This window comes from Amia ocellicauda, chromosome 6, assembly GCF_036373705.1.
Source record: "Amia ocellicauda isolate fAmiCal2 chromosome 6, fAmiCal2.hap1, whole genome shotgun sequence".
Taxonomy (NCBI): Eukaryota; Metazoa; Chordata; class Actinopteri; order Amiiformes; family Amiidae; genus Amia; species Amia ocellicauda.
The window spans coordinates 17517520-17544120 of record NC_089855.1 but is presented as its reverse complement, the minus strand read 5'-3'; the positions used below and the strand labels follow the sequence as shown (position 1 = coordinate 17544120).

At 40.9% G+C, this 26601-nt stretch overlaps 1 protein-coding gene across 7 annotated transcripts in view; it reads left to right on the top strand.

Moving 5' to 3' along the window:
* The first annotated feature begins 10706 nt into the window (after nt 1–10706).
* The window catches only part of lrch1 (leucine-rich repeats and calponin homology (CH) domain containing 1), a 72445-nt gene continuing 56550 nt past the window's right edge, over nt 10707–26601 (top strand). For all 7 annotated transcript variants that reach the window (XM_066706412.1, XM_066706408.1, XM_066706411.1 and 4 more), the window contains exon 1: nt 10707–11036. In XM_066706412.1, coding sequence (XP_066562509.1) covers nt 10811–11036 — 226 coding nt within the window. In that variant the 5' untranslated portion in view covers nt 10707–10810. The remainder of the gene's footprint in view (nt 11037–26601) is intronic.

Here is a 26601-nt window from a genome sequence, read left to right as displayed (position 1 = left end):
GGTTCAGTCGGTCAACGCCTGGGCGTGTCTGCACCATCTGCTGCAAACTAAAGACAAACTGCGACGTGCAGGTGTGTGCACAATACGACTGTATTTGTAAAGCTTTTACATTTAAATGAGCTCATACAAGTTCATATTGAGAGTAATATCCTCAATGTAAGTATTAAATAGTGTCAATATAACTGGTTGGTGCAAGCGCAGGATAGCCTAGCTAAGGGCTTAAATACAGGGAACACAGCCCTGAGGGGTGATTCACTATGGATGTTCACTGTGAGATGCTGTTGATGTTGTAAGGGCTGAAACGAGTCCGTGCTCTGTCCAATAAACCAGAAACTTGAGAACTACAAATGATGGCCACTTCTCATCACTACAACTTGAACCCGCACATGTTACACTGGTGTTAGCGGTGGGATTGGCATGGTGAGAAATGAAACGCCAGTGCAGTGGAAAAGTACTGACCGAAAGTACCACCCCCCAGTGGTAGAAGCTGGCTGCCCATGTGAGGGGAGCACCCCAGTGCAGATTGAGAGGTGTCTGAGGACTGGACCTAGTTCGTCAGCAAAGGGTGATGATGCAGCTTAGTGTACATGAGCAGGCCCCAGTGGTCTCAAGCAATGACTGGGCCAGAGGCTGCAATGTAGTGTTTGATTGTAGACCAGCCCTTAGTGAGAAAATCATCATGATCCAAGCTGGGGGAATTCTGAATACCCAGGCACCCTCCCAGCCAGAGGCGTGCAGAAGGAGAGCTTTGCCAGCTTCAAGGTTGTTTGTGGAGCTGGGCTTGCCAGCCCCTGCCCAAATGAGTGGACAGGGTTCACAGCCTACAGAAGTCCTGGTTCTGGGCAGGGACTGCTCTGTAAGGTGGGTGCAGCCCATTCCGATACAGACTCTGAGCTGAACATTATTGTAGATTCCTTTTTGTTGTTGTTGTCCCATGCACATTATTTAATTTTCTGTTATTTCTTATGTAAATCTTTCAGGGACGAAAGACTGTTGGGAGGGGTTTGTGTAACGTGCCAGCGGGTGTTCTGTGAGGTGATCTGCTTGCTAATCTGTATATAAGCGTTAGTTCGAGAATGTTCCGGAGTTCATATCCTTTGTGGTGACAATATATGTGTATGTCAATATAACTGAGGTTACCCTATCTGAAACATGCAAGTATCTTAAGTAAGTCAGGCAATTTGCCTCACCCTGAAAAACTGAGATCCTGCAGAAGATCTTTAATTAGAAGAGAAATGAAAATAATTACTGTAAATCTTCTCCATCAGCGTTTAGTGAGCAGAGCAGGGGATTATTTTTAAAGGTTCTGCTATTTGTAAGACTAAATTGGTTAATTTGTTCCGTTATCTAACAGACAGTCGTTATTGACTTTCCTATAATTAAGATCTGTGTGTACTCTCTGGGTGACTTACTTGCTATATTGTTCATTTCATCAAGGCTGCATCATCATAAAGTGCTTCAGCACAAGAAGGTAATATTAGTAAATCAGAATGGGTCTGTAGTACAACAGCAAGGGGCCACAAGATGTGATTGTAGCTGTAAGCACATTGGTATTAATAAAGAACTGGGGTAATTGTAAACCACTATCAAGGTGATCCTAGTAATTGGTGGTGTCATCTCCACATTCTCACCAACACTTGTTAGATGGCATTCATGGGCAACTCATGTCCCACGGCAGAATACGGCCCCCATTGGTTTTAATCCGGCCGCTGTAAAGGTGGGGTATCATTAAGTAATTAGGCCCGTGACAGTTTATGAATAAGGAAATTGCGAGTGAAAACTACAATTCCCATCAGCCATTGCGAATGACATTGGCGCGAAGTAGGGTTGTAACAGCCAATCACAGGCTGAGTTACTGTCCGCGCTCCTGCTCTTTCAGCCGTCTGCAAGAAACTGAACTCAAACTGTCCAAGAAAAGAAAAATCGATAAGGAAGGTATTTCAGCAAAGGTGGGAGTCGGAATATGTTTGTGGCTCAGAGTTTAAAACCTGTGTGCCTCGTTTGTAAGGAGAGTTTAGCCGTGATTCAATATACGGCGGCACTACGAGACCAAACACAAAGAGACGTGTGGGTGTTTGGAGAGAGAGCAGAGGCTGCACAAATGGCTGAATTTTTAAAAAAGGTATTAAACTACAGCAAACCATGTTCAAAAGGGCAAAAACAGAAAGCGATGCTGCCGTTAAATCGGATTACATCGTATCCCAAGAAATTGCCAAAACGTGTCTGAGGGTGCTTTTTTAAAGAACTGTAAAAGCCAGCGATGTAGTGTCCAGACCAAAAGCATTTGTTTGCGAAATACCGTTGCTGAGATAATTTTGCTGCTAATCTCACAGACCAGCTAGCCGAAAAAGCAAGTCATTTCACTGCATACTCGCCTGCTGTTGACGACACATTTCAGTAAATTGAGAGATGTGTGAACCGAATGAAGTTGCCGAGGGAGAAACGAGTGGGTCTGAGCACAGAGGAGCGCCTGCGCAGTGTGCTGAGAAAACAGGTCTGCTTGCTAGGATGCAAAAAAAGCTACGGGAGGAAAATGGTCAGTGTCCCGGGACAATTTATCATTGCATTGTACACCAGGAAGCGTTGTGTGATGCACACGGTATCAAAAACTGTACATTTGATCAGGGCTAGAGGTTTAAATCAGCGCCGGCTTCCCTGGAGGAGCTTAACGTTGAAAGCGGCGATTTGCCTGATCACACACGTGCGCTGGCTGGGTCGGGGAGCAGTACTCACGACGGGTTTGAGCTACGGGCAGAAATCAGACTTTTTCTGCAAATCAAAGGGACACAACTATCAGAGCTCTCGGATGAAAGCTGGCTGTGCGATTTGGCATTTCAGTCTGATGTTACTGAGCATCTTAACACCTTAAACGTGAAGCTACAGGGCAGTAAACGGGTCATAAGAGAGGTGTATGACAGTGTGAAAGCATTTCAGCTTAAATTACGTTTATGGGAGAAGCAAATGCAGCAGGGAAACCTTTTACATTTCCAGACTTGCCAAGTCATCTCTAACTCTCTCACAAACGTCACTATTCCCAGCGCTGGATTTGCTGCAAAACTGAGCTTCTTGGACTTGAACAAACAGCAATTCAGTTTCCAGCTTTTCTGAATGATGCTCCGGAGCACATCCAGATGGGATTGATCAAGTTGCAATGCAATGACACACTAAGGCGAAGTTCAGTTCTGTTGGAGCTGCAGAGTTTCAGCCCTTATTGTCAGTCATGGTACCACAGACCCGCCTGCACGCTGCACAAGGCCTTTCAATGTTTGAAGCGCAGACCTGTGCGAGCAGCTGTCTCACTGATGAAGCTCAACACATCCCCCCAGACATCACGACTGAATGACTGAAGACCGCTTCAGCACAAGACATACACCGGACATTGACAAGCTAGTCTCACGAAAACGGTGTCAGGTCTCCTCAGCAAATGAACTCCCTCAGAGCCGCAATTAGGTCAGATGTGTGTTTTGAATAATCATAAGTGTTAAAGATGAAGTACAATTCAAAATAATTAATTTAAATGTTGTATGTTGCGAATTGTGTTGAAACGACAGTGAATTATAAATAGAGATGAGCAAATATTTATGTGGCCCTCGAATGAAACTTGAAATTATCTTCTGGCCCATGGTAAAATTGAGTTTGAAACCCCTTGTTTAAACTATGGATTAATTTATGAGATGGAAATGTATGTGGTTAATTCAAAACAAAACATATATATATATATATATATTATGAATAACAAAAAAAAATTAAATAGGATATTACAGTTGAATTGATTTATTTTTAAGTAAACATTAAATTACTTACTACTTACTTATCCTCTTCGCATAAGGTCGAAACAAGAACCGTCCATGCTTCTTTTCTGTCTTTTGCCTTTACTTCAGCTTCATCCCATGTCAAATCCTTCTGCTTCAGCTCCTTTGCACCAGTTGTTACATGGGTGGCCTGTAGGTCTTTTGCTTTGAGGTGTCCAGCGAAGTGTGGTCCTAGCCACAGAACTTTGCTCATGTTGCAAGAAATCACTCTCCAGCATTCAATACCATACAACAGCACTGATTTAACATTACTGTTATTATTATGATTATTATTATTATTATTATTATTATTTGTATTTCTTGGCAGACGCCCTTATCCAGGGCGACTTACAACATAAGTGCAAAAATACAGAGAAGTACAAGGCAGACTGTTGTAGAGTATGATCTTGGTTTTAGAGCTGGTATCATTTAGACTTCCAGATGTTCTACTCCCTCAATGTGTATAGGGGTTTGTGGGTTTGTGCGGTGTTAATTGACTCTTCTTTATGTTGACTTGTAGGCCTAGTTGACTGGCAAAGCGGCAGAGTCTTGCAGTCTTGTCTTGCAAGTGGTTTTACTAAGATTATAAGAGGGCTATGTCGTCAGCAAAGTCAAGGTCTTCTGTTTACTGGAACATAGTCCACTGGATGTCCTGAGGCATATCTTTAGTGGTGTTTCTCATCACCCAATTGATGGCCACCAAAAACAAGATAGGTGATATTATGCAACCTTGACGCAGGTCCTCTCTAATGGATTGTCGCCTTGTTGTGGTAGAGTGTCTCAATGACCTGGAGAGCTATGCCGACGGGAGCTCAGCCCCTGGTAGGTCTGACCATGTCGGACAGGTCAAAGGGTAGAGGCCTGACTAAAGGACAACCCCTGGTTCTCCAGGTTGGGGGTTCAGCACGAGACTAACAACCTCATCCAGTAAATTTTTTTTTTATAGAATTCAAAGCAAGAACTCAAAATGCCACTGATACCCAAGGAGACTCAAGCAGCAGCATAAGCAGCAGTATTATTATTATTATTATTTATTTCTTAGCAGACGCCCTTATCCAGGGCGATTTACAAAACATAAGAGCATTATAAAAGGACGTTCTATGTTTCCTCTTCAGCCTGTGGTTGGCAGGTACATGGTATGGAGTATCTGTGGCGTTTACCTCTGCAGGAGCACTGGGCTCCTCAGCAGCCTCTGTTGGTGAGCTGTGAGTTTCTCCAAACCCTACCACAGGACCTAGCAGAGAGCTGAAGCCAAATTCAGAAATGTCCCCCATTCCATCTGTTAGGTCCAAAATGCAATGGATATTGAAATCAATATCAGGGGAAGGCTGCTGCTCTGGAGGCCAGCTCTTGAACAAGAAAATCACTCACCGGCTCCTCAGCCTCGGGGGTCTTTGGGGTGGGGGAGGGGCTCTTCTTCTGTCTTGCCCACATCTATCAGCAATAAGCTGTTTGTCTGACTTTCTGCTTATCCTGGGCATCAATGGTTATGGCAGGAGAGGCTATGCCATTTATAATTTCCTTTAGAAGGTCCAGAGCCTTATTGCAGGAATCCAGGTCATAGTTCATATACTCCAGAGTTGTGGTCTCTCCAGGAGCTTCACCTGTGAGGTAGAAAACTTCCTCTGCTGCCTTTTCCTTCACAGTGTCCGGGGCAGCTTTAAGCCCTGGGGCAGCTTTAAGCCCTGGAGCATCCCGAGAGGAGTGAGAGGGCTCCACAGGCCTCCCCCATTCCATCTGTGAGGTCTGAAATGCAGTGGATATTGAAGAATTCATCTGGAAGTCTTCAGGGAGGGTGAAATAATCTGGTGTGGGGAAGGCTGCTGATCTGGAAGCCAGCTCTTGAACAAGAAGGTCAAAATCACATGCAGGGTCCTCCGCCTCGGGGGTCAATCAGCAATATGCTGTCTGTCTGACTTCCTGCTTATCCTGGGCATCCTTCGTTACAGCATGAGAGGCATTGCCGGGTATAATTTCCAAGAGAAGGTCCAGCTTCTCATTGGGTCTCTTTAGGATCTTCACCTGTGAGGTCAATAACTTCTGTTGCCTTTTTGTTCACAGTGTCCAGGGCAACTTTAAGCCCTGGAGCATCCAATGAGTAGTGAGAGGGCTCCACAGGCCTCTTCGGCCCACTCCCAACATCGCATCCATTTCCAGCATCTGGTCTGGCCGTGTGCTTAGTATGACCTGCCGTATTTTCAGAAAGTGTCCCTGGGAATTTGGCAGACTTGTCTCTTTCAGTCTGTTGAATGAACTCTAGGAACTCTGAAGGGTTAGTCACTTTGACAGTTCTCACATGGGTTCCCATGGATATGTTGTGGATATTAAACCCATCTCCTGGTGAATGTAATAAGGCCACTGTAAGTATGCCTGGGAAGACATGCTTGTCTGTGGGTGTGTACCAGGCTGCAGAACTGAAAAAAACACCAAACATTTTTTTCACTGGACAGAGCAGAATCATAACTTACTAAATGTACTTTGTCAAAAACCAAAAGGCCAAAAAAGATGATAAATGTAAGTGCTTTCTACGACATCAATACATTTGGATTAATTTAAATGTACACCTGTTAGGATAAGCTTTTTTCTTGTACTGATAATTATTTAATGAGACTCAACATTGACAGTTGATTGTTTATTTATAATTTTGTGATTGAACAGATGTTTTTTGTCTGAGCTGTATACCTCTTTGTATTTTTATTGTAATGACAACCATGTAATTTTCTTGTGTGAAAGTAGTTACTTTTTTGTGACTAGTTCTGAGTTACATGGATTTTCTTTGGATGGATTATCCTGCTAGTATAATGGTAGAAGAAACAGTGCTTTATTTATTTAATTAATTAATTTCCACACACAAAAAGGCAATATCAGAACAAAGACTGTTGTAAAAAAAAAAATAGTAATTAATACTAAGTTAATAGAGGTAAAATTAAACTAACACCAATATAATGTTTACAACAAATATTTTGACATCTGACAATCTCACTTATCACCTGTTTCCAAAACTCACTGTAAGATTGCCAACTGGCCCCGAAGCCCCCCAAATGCTTTGAAACAGGTCAGGGATAAAAAGTTGCATGTTTTATTGAAAGACATTGCCACACAAACCTTTGGTTAATTGATATTGTTGCTTGATTACCCAGAGGCAAACATTACAATACAATTGAATTCCAGCTGACAATGGGCTATTTAGTTTTCAGTTGCTATACAGCTCACTATTCACACTTGAGGGGATAAGATTGCTTAGAAACAATCTTTCCAGTCTTGCCCTCTTTTTAAATGTATTATTATTTCCGAAACCCCACCGGGAGCTCGCCGGTCTACTGGTTACATCCTGCGGCAAACCTCGCCAATATTGCTGCCACTCTGTCCACTGTGACCTGAAAGCTGCCCACTTAAGAGTGAGGTGAAAAGGAATCTCAGACTACTTCAATACATAATGATTGAAGCCAAAGGTGTTCAACTGCCATGAGCGTGGGTTTTGCTACCAGGTGGAGCAAATAAACACAGACACACCAGTTTATCTTCTGCAAATCAGTGCATGAAAATGAATCTTGAACTGCCACACTTCCAGCTTTGCGATACTACAGGTACATTGTGAATTGTCCTCACCAGCTCATGTGTGAAATTAATTTGATATTCCGCTATTAGCCTTCAAGTTTAAATTAGATCACGCTGCAGGATAAACTTACAATTTGGCCCACTCTAGTGTTGTGTCACTATTTGAAAGTCCATGTAGCAGCACAACCACAGATGAAATGTGTTGGCCCTTAGCCTAGTCAAGCATTTGTTGTTATTGCTCATCACTAAACTCTACAAGATCAGTGCCTCGTTGGAACATATATTGCCATTCTAGATTTGCCTGGAACATGTGACCCAATCTCCAAAGTTGTTAATCTCACGGCTGTGGGAAAAAAAGAGAAGAGGCCTTTTATGAATTGGCAGCCGACATATCTTATCATTACTTTTGCAGAAGAGGCCTTATAAAGCCTGGCTAATTTATAAGAACAAAAATTGCCAGAATCAAAGACTTAATCTTGAGACGTAACCTCAAAGAGCTTAGTTTCAGAAAACATAGACATTATTGCCCCAGGTAATCAAGACCAAGTGAATAGACCCAAAGTTGGAGGCTGGGTGCACATTTGAATAAGAGGCAGGTGCATCGACCTCCAGGGTTATGATTCTACATGTGTTCAGCAAACACTGTACGGAAGCAATTTTTCATGCCTAACAATACAACTTACCAGCTTTAATTTGCCTGTTCTACCTTGAATGCAGTTACACCAGACTGAGAAACAGAGTCACTCCTTCCCCTTTTTGGTGAGTTCATAGAACAAGATTCATAATTTGTTCTTCTTTCAGTTTCCTTTGAAAGACTTCCCTTTTGGGGGATTTTGGTAGTGTTATATAACAAAAGTGGAGTTGACATAATTAAGGGAACCATTCCACTAACATATAATGCAAGCTATGAGAGCAGGTAAGTCTACAGGAAGGCTTCAGACAGACATTACAAGAGACCTGGGCACAGTTTACACAGACAAGTGTAATTCACCTGAGCTAGATTAGCATACAATTTATGGGTGGACTCTAATATATTTATCAGTTAGCTTTAGCTAAATATATACATTTATTATACTGGATTGTGGAGCACTTTAAAGAATGAGTTGCAGACCTCAAAATAATGAAAAAACTATCAAAAAGTAAACTAATATTTGTTTAATCTGTCATGTTTTTGCTGCCACCATCTGTGCAGAAATAGTAACTGATCATGGGAATGTAACAGTTCCTCTGCTAAATATACCTTCTTCAAATTAAAAGGTTTTTACTGGTGCAAAATATCCGGAAATATCTAGAAACATTTTCTAATTATATTCTGGGTGTATATGGAGTGATGGAGAATTATGATGTACTGTATATATGATGAAGAAGCTGTAGAATGGATTGCAAGAGATGAAAAAATATCAAAAAGACAACCAAATAGCAGGTGGGAGGATTAAATCAGAAGTTTTATTGGCATGATTTGTTAAAGAGATGCTCTACATCAAAACAAATGGAAACATATTGGGGAGGCCACCAGCAGTGGATCGACAAAGGTCAAAGAGAGAGATGTACTCGCTGCATCATGCACTTTAGAGGAAACAGTATCTGGCATGCCAGTGATTTTCTCCCCAGTGTTCCTTAGCAGAGTACAGACATTTAACCGCAGTGTAAAGGGTACAATAAATGTATCGGCAGTGCACAAGACTGTATTAATGGAAACCCCGTGCAACTGAAGGAACAGGCAGATCAGATGCAGGAGAGGACAGCAGGACCTGACATCGAACAGTGACTGTCTGCGTCACGGAGAGCTAGTGTACAGAAACACTGCTCATCCACCCATTCACACTTACACAGGTATCTACGTGTATATACTAGAAACCCCAAAGTGGCTTAGCAAAAGAAAGTCACAGTGTTCTAATTTTCTGCTTTAACTGTAAATACATATGAATAAATGTGTGTATATATCCATAAAGTAGGGGAGGGGCGAGTTATATATAAATAAAAAGTAGTTTCTTTATTCCTTTTTCATTTCTATATTCCATTTGTTCCTTTAGACTTTAGAGTTTGTTGTTTGAAACAATGTATACTGGATTCACATCCAGATAAAGAAAAATCATCATCTACTGTTTATATTATCTGCTAGCAATGTGATTTGGTCTAAAAAAATATAAAATGAAAAAGAGTTAAAAGATGCCTTAAACAGTGCATTGATACATCATATTCACCAGTTAATCGTGAAAACTCTTTCATTATGCATCAAAAGATAAAAATATATCCACTGGTGATATTCATTGCAATTAAATAACCTTGAAACGAATCTCTATTGAAACCTGTAATCAACTACCTAATTAGCTGAGTCATGGAGGCAGATGTTCCTGGCAGCAACTGATGTATAATTGAAAGTCGTACATTAATGTCTTCTAAAAATTTTAATTTCTCTTGTGTTCTTGCTCTGTCAGATGTGGATTATTTTGGCTCACTTCAGCGCTGAGCTTCACATACATGTTGCAGAGCTGCAGGGTCACAGTTACATTTCAGCTGGGCTCATGTATTTGTTGGCGTATATGAGGCAAATGACACCAGCTTATTGAATTAAGACTGTGTAAACTATGAACTACCACTCCACTGATTTCTATAGTCGCTACTGTCTCTCCAGACCACTGCTGGGCCTTTAAAAGGTTATATTGCCATTTAAAACCCAAAACTGTCCTCAAATAACTCAGGCGCTAAAACATCATGGCCCAATTTTCAGTTTGGAGTTCTAATTTCTAGTATATGTGTGAAATTGGCACACAGCTCTAGAGAATTGTGAAAGTTTTTTCCATCAAATTGTCTATTTTGTGTTCTTCATACCAAGGCTACAAATGAACAATCAAAAGATTAAATTCTTTGTTGACCTTCAGTTTAAGGGTATTTGCAAGCACTTACTCAAAATAGACACTTTGTCTATTGTAATACATATTGTAATAGTTCTCTGAATTCCTAAAAAGTAGGTCAACTACTATGTACAAGTATGAAAAAAGAGCAAAAATACAGGCTGCAGGAAATATCTGCTGAAATGGCCTTATCTTGACTTTTCTCCTGATCATATTTAGAAACAAATTTCTGAAAATATACAGCATTGTGACCAAGGAAAGACTGCATTGCAGCTTGTTAGCTAAGAGAACACTATAAATAAATTAACCTGTGATGTGGTATTTTATGTCACTCTTAGGTTGCAACTGTATCAGCTTAACAAATTGCTGCATCGTTTAATGCGACGACCACATTTCCAAGTGTGAGCAGCAATGTGCAGTAAGGACAGTGGCCGGCAGGCGGCGCTGCCTGTCTTGGCCGCAGTTCAATGCTGTACAGTAGGAGCGCAGCCGCAGTGCTGTGAACGCCGCTTGGGAAGGAAATTCGCTCGCAGTTGTAGCCGCTGTCAGTTATAACTGGATATAAAACACACACAGCTTCCCATTTAATCTAAAGCAGGGGCGAAAATGGCGACGCTGGGGTCGGACTCCCAGCCCCATTCCCAGGTCGCTTCTGGCCCGGCTCAAAGTAACGTCAGTAGTTTGGGTTACAATAACATGCCGCTGAACCGGGGTCTGGAGAGGGCTCTGGAAGAAGCGGCCAACTCCGGGGCTTTACACCTCATCGCCAGGAAACTGAAAGAGTTTCCCCGCACCGCTCTGAACCACGACCTGTCCGACACGGTGCGCGCAGGTAAGGGCCGGTGCGCTGTCAGTGCGTGGGGCTGAGAGCCCGCTGTGTCCGTCACTCCTCTCACCGTGACTCTGGTCGCGTCCGCAGTTCTGCGCGGATCTGCGCGGCTCCGCCAATGGGATCGGTGGGATTCTGCAGATCTGCGCAGACCTGTGCAACGCGACCACAGTCTTCCAGAAATGCTGCGTTGTGTCGGGGGAGTTTTGATCGCGAACAAGTTCGTCTTAGTCCAAGTCCCTATTTTGTGCTTGTCAGTCTTTCCTATGTTACTTGTATATCTTGATATTATTTTACTGATGGATGACAAATACATACAATTCATTTCCCATGCTTGTTTCACCGCCCGACTTGATTCCACTGATGCAAATCCAATGATTAGCTAATTGCGTGGGTGCTTAGTTTAGTGTTTTAGTTGGGAACTGGATTCATGGTGTTTTTGTACTGTACTAAGTGGAACAAAATGTGAAAAACCTGTTACAGAAGTTGTAATTGTGAACTATGCATTAAGTAGAAAAATATATATATATATATATTTAAGTTTTTGTTTTTGATATTGACAACATATTTGTAATGAGTTATGAACAGCAGCAAATGCCCTGGTGTATATGTTACATTAACACCACAGCTAAAAAAAACTGAAAAAAAGACTAACCATCCAATGATTAGCTAATTGCGTGGGTGCTTAGTTTAGTGTTTTAGTTGGGAACTGGATTCATGGTGTTTTGCGGTTTACACAGTTGTTCTGCGTTCAGCCGTCACCTTTATCAAATCGACATCACCTTAGTCCGTTTTTAGGATTGGCAGTGTGCACAGGATGTCCTGGAAATTCCCCATGATTCCCAGAAGAACACCCACCTTATTTTGAGTTTCATATCTGGTTAACAAAAAGAGGACAATATATTCATATTTGTTAACTTTGAAAACAGTGTATTATCTGGGAACAGTATTATATGTTTAGTAGTCTATTTTAAGAAGACTTTTCCAAACTGTTACAGTTCAAGGGTCATTTAAGATGTTTTTTTTTTTACACTTCCTTAACATGAGCACATTTTAGATGTAGCTGCAGCCAACCTCTGGACTGGTGCAGGGTCTCCCTAAAGATACTCCTCCATAGCGTGCTAATTTACAAAATATGTCGAAATAATGGCAAGATATTAGTCAGACTTTTGATGTTGTTTCCATGAACTGAGTAACATCAACCTCGCAAACAAGCAACCAAACAAACAGTGGATGACAAAATTGCCTCAGCTTTGACATTACTGAAATAGATTTGATTGTTATACAGGGAAGTGGAAGAAAAACAATAACGCAATTGAATGAATAATCTGGTAAAAATGACATAGCTGAGAAAGTCAGATCTGTCAGTGAAAACGTCATAGTGGTGCTGGTTAAAGACTGGGCACTTCAACTTTCTTAACACCTACATGTGTTACAAAACGCCCCGGGCATAATGTTAACTAGAAACTAGTTACTTTGTTCTTGCAGTAGCAACAGAAAACCTATGAATGATCCCGAATAGATCACAATTATTGACTCCTTCACTTTTATATAAAAAAGGATTACATAAAATAATATATAAAGCAGTATGTGTATACATCTAGGTACTTTTTGGACAGCATATTCTTTCTTCCTGAATGAAGTCATGAAGTACACTAACAGAGGTGGATATTTTAGGGGGCAATTTACAGAGTGGGAGGAGAAGTAGGAGGAAGGAAAAGAGGCTCCAGTAAGTGTGTCAGGCTTATTATATAATTTATTTTGAGTTTTGAGCAGTAGAGCTTCTATGAACAAGAAGGGTCCTGTACAGTCACAATATTATGGCATTGCATGAGCAAAAGTGTGCTAGACCGGAACCAGATTCTCCCAAAGTAAAGTAAATAAACAAGCAAACAAACACAACAAAAAAACAGCCACAGTTAACCTTCAAATTAAGGTTGTCTACTTGCTTTTCCATCAATTTGATCCCTAGACCCTTTCCCTAACCAAGACAGGTAGTCAGACAGTGTGTCCCAATGCCATCTCTTCTGCCCTTGAATAACTCTGTCCATCTGTCCTTTGAGCTGTCTTGATGTGACTGAATGTGATGTGGAGAGCACAAGACCAGGGCAGGCCACCAACTGCATTATGAAGAGGCAGTCGGTGAGGGGTGTGTTGCTTGTCTGCATTGTAGATCTGCGTAGATCTGCCACTGCACTACTAATAAACATAACTACTTAAAATATATCTCTAAAGGTTGGCCGTTAGATTTGGGGTGAGCACGTAGGTGCTTAATGCAGCCATTTTCAATAAACCTCTTAATTTCGGTTCCCTTTTAGTTTTTCCCATGAGGTACTTTCTTAACACGTTGCAGTCAATACACTAGTTGAGGGAAATTCTGTCGTATTTCATATTTGAGTTATTCGGTATTGAATCAGTGTGGCCAGCTTAGGTGTTTTTATGCAGCCAGCCTTTGGCATTTATGTAGCAACAGTCCAACGAATTTTCTGAAAAGTTGTAGCTTGTCTTTCATAAGAGACTGTGTAAAAGGCTCCTGTAAAGTAGCTGCATGCTCGCTCCAGTATTGTTGCTGTGTATCAATGCCCAGGGCTAGTGCACTTCCATGGTTTGAGTGCTATTTTGAAACCTGAAGACAAATGTCATATGAATCACCCCGATGCTCTATGCGTTATGAGAATATAATGAGTTTGTGTGGTTTGATGTCAAGTCCTTGCAACCAGTGATACTGTGTTTATTTAGTTTAGAAAGAATGCAATAAACAGGAAAAACACTGTGTGCAGATGTGATTACTCGGGTAGTGTTATCCTAGTTTCCATGCGAGTCCAGAATTTCTGATCAATGTGCGCTCATGTGACCTTTAAAATTTCAATTAAGAGCTTTTCTGCCTGTGGCTAGCTAAGAGATCTTTTACAATTGCTTTATGATCATTTCAGTGTCATGCACTTAAGAGAATGTGCAGATCTGCAATAATACACAGGGGGCTGCTAAAATAAAAGGGCAGCTTGGGTGAATACTAACCTGTAGAAGACCATGTGTAGAGTTGATGTAAAAATACACACATTCATAAATGGATCAAAAGAGTAGGAGGCTGTGCAGACATCTGCCCGCTTCTGACTCTGACATGGCAGTTTCCTACTCTTTATGACTGTTCATGGGTCCTGGTGACTCTGTGTTAAATGCTTAATGAAAAGGTGAAAGCACTTCATGGTATTTTATGTTCTTCTTCACTGGGATCACACTTCAAGAGGAGAAGTCCAAGGAGGACTCCACTGAGTGGATTGATTGGTTTGTCTTCAAGGATACATCACATAATGTTAACCACATTCAAAACCATTTAAACAATACAGTTAACCACCGATAACCACATTTAATAATTAAGAGAATAAATGCGTAGCAATGTATGCATTTTGTGTAAATCATCAAATCACTAACGTAAGCACACTTGGTGATGCATGGTGTTTTTAAAAGGATGATAACATTTACCTTATAGTTAAAAAGAACATCCACTGAGGCTGACGCTTCATTTTGCCCTCTTTGCCAAAAAACAAAAAAACAAAATGGCATTCGTATACATACACTACTTACCAGGGAAATCCATCCAAAACAGCCCAAAGTACTTGAGTGAACATACTAGAACCAATCCACAGAACAGTGACTGTTAGTCTGAGAGAAAGCAGGAAGGGTTTTCCTGGACATGGATTTTATGCTGGATGTGGTTTCAACACAGGGTGACGGGAGCTTCTTAGGAACTGAAAAGGCAACACTGCAGCAGTAAAGATGTGTTGGTCTTTGCCAGAGAACTAAAAGATGCATGGCAGTGTATTTGTACTGTGGTGATCTATCTCGGACACAAACCAGTGCACCTTCAACCAAGTTACCTTACCACACAAAAGTGAAGCCAGCTTCACAGCTTGCCAAATAAAAACCTTGAGGTTAGTCATAGTAGTACTGCTGGCACCACTTCACAGGAGATTACAGCACCCTGGAACAGCATATTAAACTGAACATGCCTGGACTGTGTTGTCAAACAGCTGTGTAAAGGAATTGCTTTTTATATTGCTTGTAAATGCACAGTCGTCTTTTTCCATTGCTTTCTAATTCTTCAGCATGATTTTCTAAAGAGATGGTTTTAATTACAAGAAAATGGGTATTCATTGTTGTTCAGGTACGGCGCTCAAAGGATGTTTTCACGTTCGTTGTATCGGCAAATAACGATCTGAATGTCAAATCTTCCGGACAGCATGACCTTGCCATCCTTCTCTGTAATTATGAGTTAATTAAATAAATTGTTTGTTTATGCTGTGCTCTGCTCGAATCAGCCATGAAGCCCAATGAGTCAGGAGTGAAACCAAAGGGATGATAAATAGCCATCTAAATTAAAACTCGTAGCAGCTGAACTGAACCCATACTTGGCACTCTGCCCCACATTTATAAATTTGTGGCTGCCAAGCGCAACGCTCCCTCTGATCAATGTCGAGAGTAAGGACACAGACTTTAACAGTGGGGCTGCTGAGAGTGTGGCGACATGCAAAGTCATATATCAGTTGCCACATGGGACACAAATGTACAAATAAATCATGAGATATTCCCTTTTTCAAGAAGTCCAGTCATACAGGAACTCTTCCAAATCCATTTTTATCTTTGCAGAGTACAGATAACAACAGCCTATTATAGTGATAAAGTGCAATAGTGTTGATGTTGTTTCCCATGGAGAATTAACCTGTTTGTGTGTAAGTCACATGAGCACTTAAAAGTTGGAGCATACATATTTCATATCGCAAGATTCAGTAGCTGACGTTGGGAAGATTATGTTTTTTGCATGTGACAGAAAGAGCGAGCTGTCATGTAACAAGGAATATGTTGTGATGCTAAAATAAACATCACAACTAATATAATAACTAATATAATGTTCTTATTGAAAATATAGTCCGGTAAGCTTCAAAATATGTTTAATATACTTCCCCCCCTAGCTTTAATCAGCTTTGGTTTAAGACCGTCAAAGTTACTGGTAAGAGAGACAATGGCAGTTTCAGTCTTCTTTTAGGAATCTGTTTCTGAATTTACAAACACAGTCTTTTGGTAGCATCACTGAACATGTAATCTGTTTTACTATGTGGACACAGGACCTTCAGAGGACTGGAGCCAGTGTAAATTATGTGGGGGGCAAACAGGCCATAATACATAAGAACATAAGAAAGTTTAAAAACGAGAGGAGGCCATTCGATCCATTGTGCTCGTTTGGGGTCCATTGATAACCAAGTGATCCAAGGATCCTATCCAGTCTATTTTTAAATGTTCCCAAATTATACATCGTTTTTTGTGTACTATATTGGTTTGTGTGCATACTATATTATTATTTTTATTATTATTATTATTATTATTAAATAATAATAATAATAATTTCTTAGCAGACAACCCTTGTCCAGGGTGACTTACAAAATATAAGAGCAATACAAAGTGCAATAATACAGTGCAATTCAAGGCATAATACATTTTACAAATTCAGAATTTACACAAGTGTATATGAGATATACAGTAAACAATATATATGGTCTTACATCCTAGAATGTAAAAGCTGATAAGTGCAGACAAGATGTTAAGTCAAAGTTAAGAGCTAAGGGAGAGGGAGCATAGGGGAATCAAAATAAACAATACAAGTGCAAGTAATGCACAAGCAAGAGTATGACAAAACGTTGTGTAAGTGCAATCTTACAGGAGAATAAATGACTAAATATCGGTTTGCATGCACACTATATTGGTTTCGGCGTTTCCAGATTTGATTGGCAGTATACCGCCCTATCACAACATACATTCTGCCAACTGCACTAAAGACCCGCCCAAATTCAATTGTTGATAGAAAACCATATCTACATAGCGCAATAACAACAGTACAACACACGACTAAAGACAACATGGAAAATATTGCAATGCACAGACCATGGCACATGAAAATAGATTATTATAGATAATTTACTAAATTAATACCAATTAACTAATTTGCAATATAATTGAACTTTTGTTTATTTGGGTTAATGCACTAATTCCCTTTAGGCTAGCTGTCAATCTCTTTATGGAGGAGAAATAGTAAATACAATTCAGTTATGGTATAAAATACAACGTAGATAATAAAAACGTCCTTACCTTGATGTTGAATCAACTGGTCTTCTTTTGAACTTGATTGATAAACTTGAACGGAGTACAGTTATTTAATGTACTATAGTCTATAGTTCAGTTGTTGTGTGTGCATTGTAAGTGTTATAATAACTTCAATGGTGAGGTTTGTTTATTCTTAAATATGTTATGAAGTCCGAAGCTGACTTTCAATGTCTGTCGGCTGACTAACCAACACTTGCCATACTTGCGCAGTCACGCAAAACTCTCCCGCATCTGTCCTAGCTACGTCTGCGCAGTCAGTGACGTCAGAGGCAGACTCCCGCAGGCGACGCAGACTCTTTTGGAGTTACTAGAACAGCCAGTATCTAAAATAAATGTGATTGACACGCATTCTGTCCAATCAGATGCAAAACATTGACGGGTAGAGGGACGAGCTGTCATTTAATTTGAGAAACATTTGATTGGCACACATTCTTTTCAATTAGAGGCAGGAAAGGGTTGGTGGGAAAAGCTCAGTCTGAAAGACAGAAATCCCGCCCAATAATGGAAAAAACGCTCAAATCGTATCTACTCGCCCAAGCCCATTTTGTCACGCCCACTCATTACAATTGGACAATTGCGCGGGAAAGCGCCCCATGTGGCGTATATTTTCAAAATACATAATGGTCCAATGCCTGCTGATACAACAGTGGCAACTTAGGGGCTTTTTGTGATAGTTTCCAACTTAGTTATATCCAACAACTTTTATTTAAGTAATGGGCAGTATACAAATCAAATGATTTAATTTAGATTGGCTATGAAGTGTGGATTAGTATTAAAGGCTTAGGGGGGTTTCCAAGCAGTCGACTCAACTCATCATTGCAGGTGCAACAAAAATCGTTTTATTTATTATTACTGCAGTACACAACTATCACAGGGACTAACACACATTCATTCTTAAAAAGTCATCTGTAATGTCTTGCTCAGATGACATGGTTAAATCATTCAGTAAGGTGTTGCTTGAGGACAAAGCTGGCACTGCTGTTACCGCCTTGATTTCCCTTCATCCCCAGTCCTGCCCCGCCCACTTGAGTCAAGTGAACAACCAATATGGTACACACACACACACCAATATAGTATGCATGTGCAGTTGTGAACCAATATAGTATGCACGCAATCCAATGTATTATGGCACTGTTTGCCCCCCATAGTAAATACACTATCTGTACCACTAGGGATCATTTCAGCTTCGATCCAACATGTGAAAACTACAAGTAGCTTGGTCTTGATGAAAGTAAAATTGGTTAAGAATTGGTACTTCCTCAGTTATTATTAGTCATTTCTTAGCGGACGCCATTATCCATGGATACTTACATTTTACACAAAATTTAAAAAGTTCCTAACTAAATGACGTCTATACATTCCCTGCATTAAACAGGGCATTGTGTTTGATTGTACACTTTTAATAATATGCAGCACATCCATTGTCTATGAAAAACGGACTGTGAACACACTTAATTTAGAAGTCTCCACTTTCAGAGCACATTATCCCAATACTGGTTTTGTTTAATTGACCTCGGTAGCTTTACTATCATTTTAAATGTGAAGCTTTCAGTTTTAAAATGAAACGTATATAGGACACTTTAAGAGCCATTGTCATTCCCGCGAACTGTGATGGCAGCTGTTTCTAGACATACATATTTATGCTTCTCCAATAAATACAATTAAAAAGCCACGCCACATGATTTTACTGTAACTTAAAGTGACTGGCATATTCAGCACCATTAATACTGAGAGGATGAAAGAGAATCGGCAGCTGAAGAGTTGTATAAAGACGATTTAATTGAAGTTACACCAGTGAAGATAGCGTGTGCCTATTTCATAAGGATAGTGGCAGGGTGGGGGAGGGGAAAATAAATAAGGAGTTCAAAGTTTATAGTAGGGTGGCACACCCTGTTTAAGCAACTGTTCCTAACGCTTGAGGTTCTGTGTACTAAGCTGGCTGCAGGCATTTCCCTGTACTTTGGATATTGCTTTGCAGGCTTGAGCTGCAGAGCAGGAAACTGTGAGACCTCCTCCCACTTTCTCTACAGGCATTTTCAGCAGCGGAAAGGGGTTATTTTTGGCTCCGTTTCAACCACTTCAAACTTTTCTCAGGAATCTGTCCACCCTTGGCCAGGCATCCCTGTGGGACTCTGTGACAGTGAAACAAGCCTTTTAAAAGGCAGCACCAGCCAAGGCATGCAAACAATGCTTCGCCAGCCTTGAAGTAGTGGGCGATCGTTAACTGACACTGTAAACTGCTGGCCAGCATGTCACAACACACTGACCCTTTCAGTCACCCTGAAATGTGAACTGCCCTCAATGCTGTAGAAGTCCCTCACACAGCTGGGAGGTGGTGTACCTGTGGAGGAATGCTCTATGGGACATGGAGAGGGGTTGTATTGCCTTGTCAAGTGTGCATAAGGAGCTGGCAGGAAGGTACATTTACAGCATAGACCTTCTCCTGCTTGCTTCTCCTCCCTGCTATGTGTTTTTCAAGCATTTTGACAGACTACACTCCAGGGACCCTACCAGGCATAAGGCTCTGGTAGTGTTTTGATTGATTGATTGATTTTTGAATCTCCTCAGAACAAAGCTACTTTAGCACTGGATAAATGGTTTCCTAAAATATCTAGAGGTCTGGAAAGTTGTGTGTGTGTGTGTGTCTGCTTTAAATAACAAAGTATGCAGTGCACAAGCTAGCCTTTGTTAGATGAAAAAGACATTAATGTCACCAGTTAGAAGCGTGTCTATGCAAATTATCACAAACTTTGATGCTGGAATTAGTATTATTCAATTTCCATTTAAAAGACTCCCTGTATACTAACTCAGATGTTTACCCTTGAAATAGTGGAAGAGTGGAAAGAGTGCTATTGAAAGCATGATATGTTCCCAGTCTAAAGTATCCCTGGAGGTGAGCAGAACATTGGATTGAATGGACCTTTTCTCAATTTGTGTAAATACAGCGAGGACAGTGCAGGGTTGTGCTCCTCATTTTGAGGTGTTGCCCCTGTTTGACACTATATCACACAGCAGTATTAGTATAGTATCAGGACTGCCTTTAGGTTTCAGTGTTGACAAACTTTAAATCAACCAATCAACAATAACGATAGATCTTTGATTGTATGTAAAACTACCAGTTTCATAAAGGGCTAAACCAAGTCAAAATATTGACCTACCTGTGAATCGCAAATAACAAATCTCTACTCTGTCATGGTTTCATTTATTCTTAGAAGCCACTTTATAGGCCTACGGTTTATAAGGGTACAACTTTGAACTATGCGATTCACGGTCCCATGGAAAGTTAGTGGAAGTGTGTGGCCCGGACATTAGCTCCACTGCTGTGAAGAACTCAGTTTTTCATCTGGGACAGCCTTGACGGAAGCTCCCCTCTTGAGCTACGAGACCTGCTGTATGCTGAACAGTGCAGGAACCACGGTGGCCTGCCACTTTGTACTGTATCTCTTTAAACCACGCAGGGTGTAGCCGCTGATTTTAAAGCCTGATTAACTAAGTCGGGACCTCTGTGGTATTCTTGCAGTAGGAATTTGCGTCTAATTTGAAATAAATGTGTAGGAATTGTGTTGGCCACTGTGATCCAGCTCCCCCAGTCACCCAGCTCAGAAATGTTAACATCTTTGTTCTTTGTGCAGTTTGTTTTGACACTACTACTTGCCTTGACCTTGGCAATGCTATAACATCTGCAAGAGCCAAGGAGATGTGTAGCAGCCATTGAGCAGATGCTCTCTTTAGAGTGATATCTAACCTGTGTGATAATGTTAAATTTTTCACCTATGTTATCATGCTCTGTGTGGGAAAATGTCTATTCTGTCCTTGACATGGTGCTACAGACTGGAACAATGCTGCAGAAAGGTACTGAACTGTCAGTGTTATGTTGTTCATGTTCTGGAAAGTTGAGTTGAGTTTTTGGATTTCAGAAGCACAGGGCTGTGCCTCTTCTTGACAGGGCCTGCAAATGGTTCAGCATGACTGACTATAGGATAAGTTTGACATGTTTACATTAGTAACCCTGCAGATTTTAAGGAACCAGGCTGGGAAGATACAAACCTTACTGACAATGCTGGTTGCCTTGAGGAACATGGAGCAAACCATCGACAGAACTATGTTCTGGGTAGTGGGCAGAAAGAGAGAGCAGGGAGGAAAGTCAGTGCCTGTGGTAGCTTGAATTCACTGCAGTAGACAGAGAGTAAGCTTACAAAGGAGCCAAAATATGCAGAATGGAAGACATTACATTATTTGACAGCTGTTCTAGAACAGCTCAAAGATGCTGTTATCTTTAAAGGGGGTAAGCAGGAGCTTTGCCCAGTACAAATTTTTTATAGTTCAGCAGTGCAGCTAATGTTTATTTTTGTGGATCCGCAACAAAGCCACTTTCCCATGACGTCTCAAAGTAGCAAGCATACCACCACATACAATTACATGTGTTTGCAAGCCCCAGCACTTGTTGTGTAATGATGTCCACTTGGAGCTGGAAGTTCCTTCAGGCTGCCAGCCAACTGGCGATCCCTCTGTGATCTGTAATGAGCGCAACTCAGTTAATGTGTCAAATGGGTTCACTCCTGGGGAAAAGGTACCTCATCCCAGCACTGTGAAGGCATGATAACGTTGAATTGCTAGAAGAAAACAGGATTCTTTGTTTTTGTTATAGCAATATAGTTAATGTAATGTGTTCAGTGTTACATGCCAGCATGTGTCTTGTTTTGGCTTGACAGAGTTCATAATTACGTGTTGATGAGGGTTTGAAGACCACTCCCTGACTGAATAAAGAAAGAACATGAGTTTTGTTGTTTAGCCTGGCTTAGCAGGAATATTGTGAAGTTTCTGTGCTGCAGTAGGTTTAATGGCAGGACAGCATCTCATAATTACAGCCCTGCTCTTTTCCTGATCCCTCCCAGTTAGTCTTGTGGCCTGTTGGCCTCTCTTCCCCAGGCTCTGTATTCTGACACCACAGGGCTGGTGCTGTGAAATCCCAGCTGAGCACACACAGAGTCCACTCCTTGTCATTTCCTCAAAACGACAGGAAATGGAGAGGTCCTTGGGAACCAGCAAGAGAGAAGGTGGTGAGAGAGAAAGTCCTGTTACTGTAGGTTGAAGACCAGTGCGCACCAGACACAGGGAACGCAGTGCCAGTGAGGTGGAGTGAAATTAGACAATGTGTTACTGATTCCTTAAGGAAAATGAATTTAATAATATTATGAATCCATTGTTTTTTATTTTTTTATATACTCCTCTACAGTTATGTAATTCATCCCATTAAAAGCTTCTTGAGATTTATGAATGTTATCACAAGGCTTTAAGGTCTATTTTTATACACTTTTTTTCCCTAATGTTAGTTTTAAAAAAACCACAATGTTTCCAGGTAAAATAAACCCTGCACTTGAAATCCTGACTGAGAGCAATTTTCTTCGCCATTTTCATATAACTGCTTTCACTTATCTGGCTCTGCATGCGCTGAAGTGATAGCCAGTGGATGACTGAAAATGTTAGACTCCCAATGAAATCCCAAGTACACTTAAATGTTATCTTTCAAATACCAGGGCTGCTGGAGATCATGCCTTTGACATGGCTTCCTCTATGCCTGCATCTTGATTAAAATTAATAAAAAAATATGTTATGGGATCTTCAAAGTCAATATACTTGACTGCAGAACATACTCGTGCATGTGTCATTTCGCTCTTCGTAAAAGCTGTACTTGCTTATGAAACATCCTCTTGCCTCCTCTGCACACATTTACCCAGCTAATAAAATGGTCTTTACTGCCTTTTGTTCTGGATTTCTTGTGAAAACATATTCCAGCTGGGAATTAAAGTCATAGCCTATTACTGTGGAAGCATTAAAAATATGTCTCAGTTGTAAAGTGAAGGCAGAAGTTTCTTGAAGAAAAAAGTTGCACTCCTCTTGATTAATGCTATGTGGTGTGTTTGTTCTGTGCTCAGTACAGGGCTCTCGTCCAAGCTGTGTGTTTATATCCCCCTGACTGTAACACATACCCTGTTCTTTCTAGTGTCTGTGGCAGCTCAGCTGGGCAGGTTTGGTCTCCCTAGTGATCCAGTAAACATGAAGTGGTACCAAACTCCCAAACTGCATTCATGATTTGTAGAATGACAAAGACCACTTTGGCTCGAATTTCAAAAGAGAATATTCTGCACCTTAATGTCAAAAGTTTACCAATCCTTTTTTAAAACATAAACCACAAATGGCCAATGATACAGAAGAAATAATTTAACATAGTTTTAAGGGAAACCAATTACTATGTAATCTCAAACTCAGAATTGGCAGCTCTCGCACCAGTGCAGTAGAGATTAAAACAAAGCTGTGTGGAAAGCTGTCCCTCACTGCAGGTACAAGGAGGCACTGTGTCCACTGGTGGAGTGACTTGGTTCTCTGGGAACATGGTGAAGCAACTGGGGTGCTGGTGCTGTACTGGTGGGTGGGTTTCTTGCCCAACTGCAACTCATCCAGAAGCTGGTTGTGCACATTCCCAAGGGAACTCTAGACTATAGCAAGCAAATGCATAACATCTGAGTGGTAGCTTTATTTACAGGTTGAGTGCGTTAGTAACCCTTTCTTTATAAAACTTTATTGTCAGTTTAATAGCTAACTAATAAGGGGGAGAGCAGTTCTGGATACATTATGAAAAACACAATTAAGGGGATGCATGCTTGAAGACTGCTAAATGTTTGACTAATGGTGTATTTTCTTCAGAGGGCTATAGTATGGTTGGGCAATTGTTATTACCTCATCGAAACCTATGTGCCTTACATAAAATAGAATTGCAATCCCATTAGCAATGTCTATACCTCTGCTTCAGCAACATCGTATCCTCCCGTTTCTACGGTTATTTGGTGTGGTGTGTTTATCATGTTTCTTTGGTCTCACAATGCAAAGGAAATCGTCCGAGTACTTTTGGTCTTCAGTAAGTTCTCTACAAGAGTCTAGTGCTGTAAAAAAGCCTGAGGTGGGATTGCTGTGGTAACCAGCGCAGGAATAAGTGCACAATGTCAGTGAGATGTGCTCTGTCAGCTCAGTATAGGATCTCCCCTCCCATAATAAAAGGATCATTGAAGGGGTGTGATGCAAATTAATATGGCTACAGAGTTAATTACTACAGACTCCATGGCTGCTTTTCTGTTTTGGCACTGAGCCGTTGCCCTGCACTGGACCATATTAAGTAACTTTCCCAGATCAGTGAATCACGTTCTCTGCGGGATTATAAAGCTCTGTTATTTGTAGGCATTTGTAACTTGCAAGGATTACTTACAGAAATTATGCCTTCATTAAATCATCCATGTATTGCATTATACTTTCTATAATAAACAGACTACTCTTTTTTTGTTGTTGTTGTTGTCATTTTTACCCCAGAAAGCAGAGTTTGACAGCAGAAAACATATAAATATTGTTTGGTGTCCACTAAATCGGAATTGCGTGCATTTTATATTAGATGCCTCTCCAGAAATCTCCATCCTCCATCCCATTGTATGTTGATCCGTTGTTTATTATCCCATCCAGTGAAGGTGATTCAGACTGGATCGGAGAAATTAGGAAAGCTTCAGAAGATTTGTATAGGCGTGATTAACTGCCCGTCTAAGCACGGAGAGAGGAAAGAGCACTGTTGCACTTGGGAAGAATTCACGTCTTGCGATGGAAACTCTGTGTGCTGATCAAGGCTGCTGATCTGGTAGGCCAGCGCAGCGACAGGAAGGCAGGTCCCCGTAGCAGGAGCTCCCTCGGCAGCCCGAGTTGGGGTTCACTGAAGAAAGGAAGTTGTTTTGTGCTGCTTGTGTTTCCAGACAATGAAATGGGGAGGCAACACTTCCTGGCAGCGTGTTTGGGAACAAAACGAAAAGCATTCTGAGCTGTAATTGTCGAGCGATTGTTTTTCCTTTTGGATGCTCAGTTGTATTGAAAATACTTTCATGTTTACATACACAAAACGGACGTTAAAAAACTAAAAAAAACATCATCATAAAACTGAATTTCTTTTTGGGGAATTTGTCTTAAAAAGCATTGTAGGGCTTTTTTTCTGATTCATGCTCCTGAAGCTTAACTTAACTGTAATGATGTCATTGTACTTCAATAAATGACAAACAAGGACTCTAAGAAAAGTGAAAATATTTGGTAGTGTAACAAAACAAACATATATTTTTAAAACTGTATTAGAATGCGTTTGATAGATTCGCCTTTCTTCCTCTTTAAGACCTCTTTGGCCTGCATTTATTGGCTGTTCAGACAAAAGGGGAAGTGAAAGACACACATTGCAGGTTCCTTTCCTGAAAGAAATTCACAGATCCACCTTTGTCTGTATTCACCTGCTTCCTTATTACAGCAGGGACCAGGCCTGAGTGTAGCAGCCGCACAGTGCCCAGCATTGCTCCCGTACCCTGTTCATACCAGCTGCGTTTTTGCAACACATTGGTTTCAGAAGTCCACCAGGTATTCTTAGGAACTAAATGCATTGCAAATTTGGGGAAATTCTTGCCATAAATCTAGTGCTGCTTTGACCTACTTAATAGAGATGGCAGTTGGTCTAAGCGACTATATAACAGGAATAAAGGAAGCACCATTTCAGTCATTTAAAATCGTGCAAGCCTCTCAATCTCTTGTACAGTTCTTCTGCAAGAGTTGTATCTGAAATGGTTCATGGTGAAGTCTGATATTCCGCAGTGGACAAAGTAGCACACTGTTGGTTATATGTTGCAAGAGAGCTAGATTGTAGGTCTCTGCAGGGTGAATTTGTGCAACAATTTGATTGTGTAATAGAAAAAGAAATCAAATCAGGTTCAACGTTTTCTGGTGTTCCCACTGAGATTTGATTCCACTTAAACGAGTGGAATCTAATGTGTACATATTACACACTTGTATTTAGCAGCCTTTACAACTGTGTTCAAGGTGTGACTGTTCACACAGCAAGTGTAGGTGGGTTGTAGATCTGCACTTGTGCATATATCGGACACAAGCAATGTATAGGCCTGGTAAATGTGTGTGTAAAATTGTCATGCTGGTTACTGCTGCAGTTAGAGAGGATAAACATTGAGGTTGTTGAATGGCAGGTTTGTGTCTGATGTTTTGCAGTGACGAGTGTGTCTAATCTAGCAGCAGTGTGCCTATTCTGTCAGGGCTCAAAGGGTGGCTCTGTGTAAAACAGCACAGATGTGTACTGTTTGATGTAGCTAAAATTCAGGAAAATAGCAAAAACATCTCATTTCAGATTTCAGTTACTTTGTACTCCTATTTATGGTACTCATCTTTAATAATAGTTTGGTCACCACAGAGAAAAAAAGCAATCAGATTAATTGTTGTTGATGGCAGTAACTCTCCGTGGCCCTACCCTGTCTGTACACGGGCACAGGAAATAGTCCTGCTGTAACTGTGTTCTGTTGGACTTCCCTGTTGAGTCCTATGAGTCATCCAT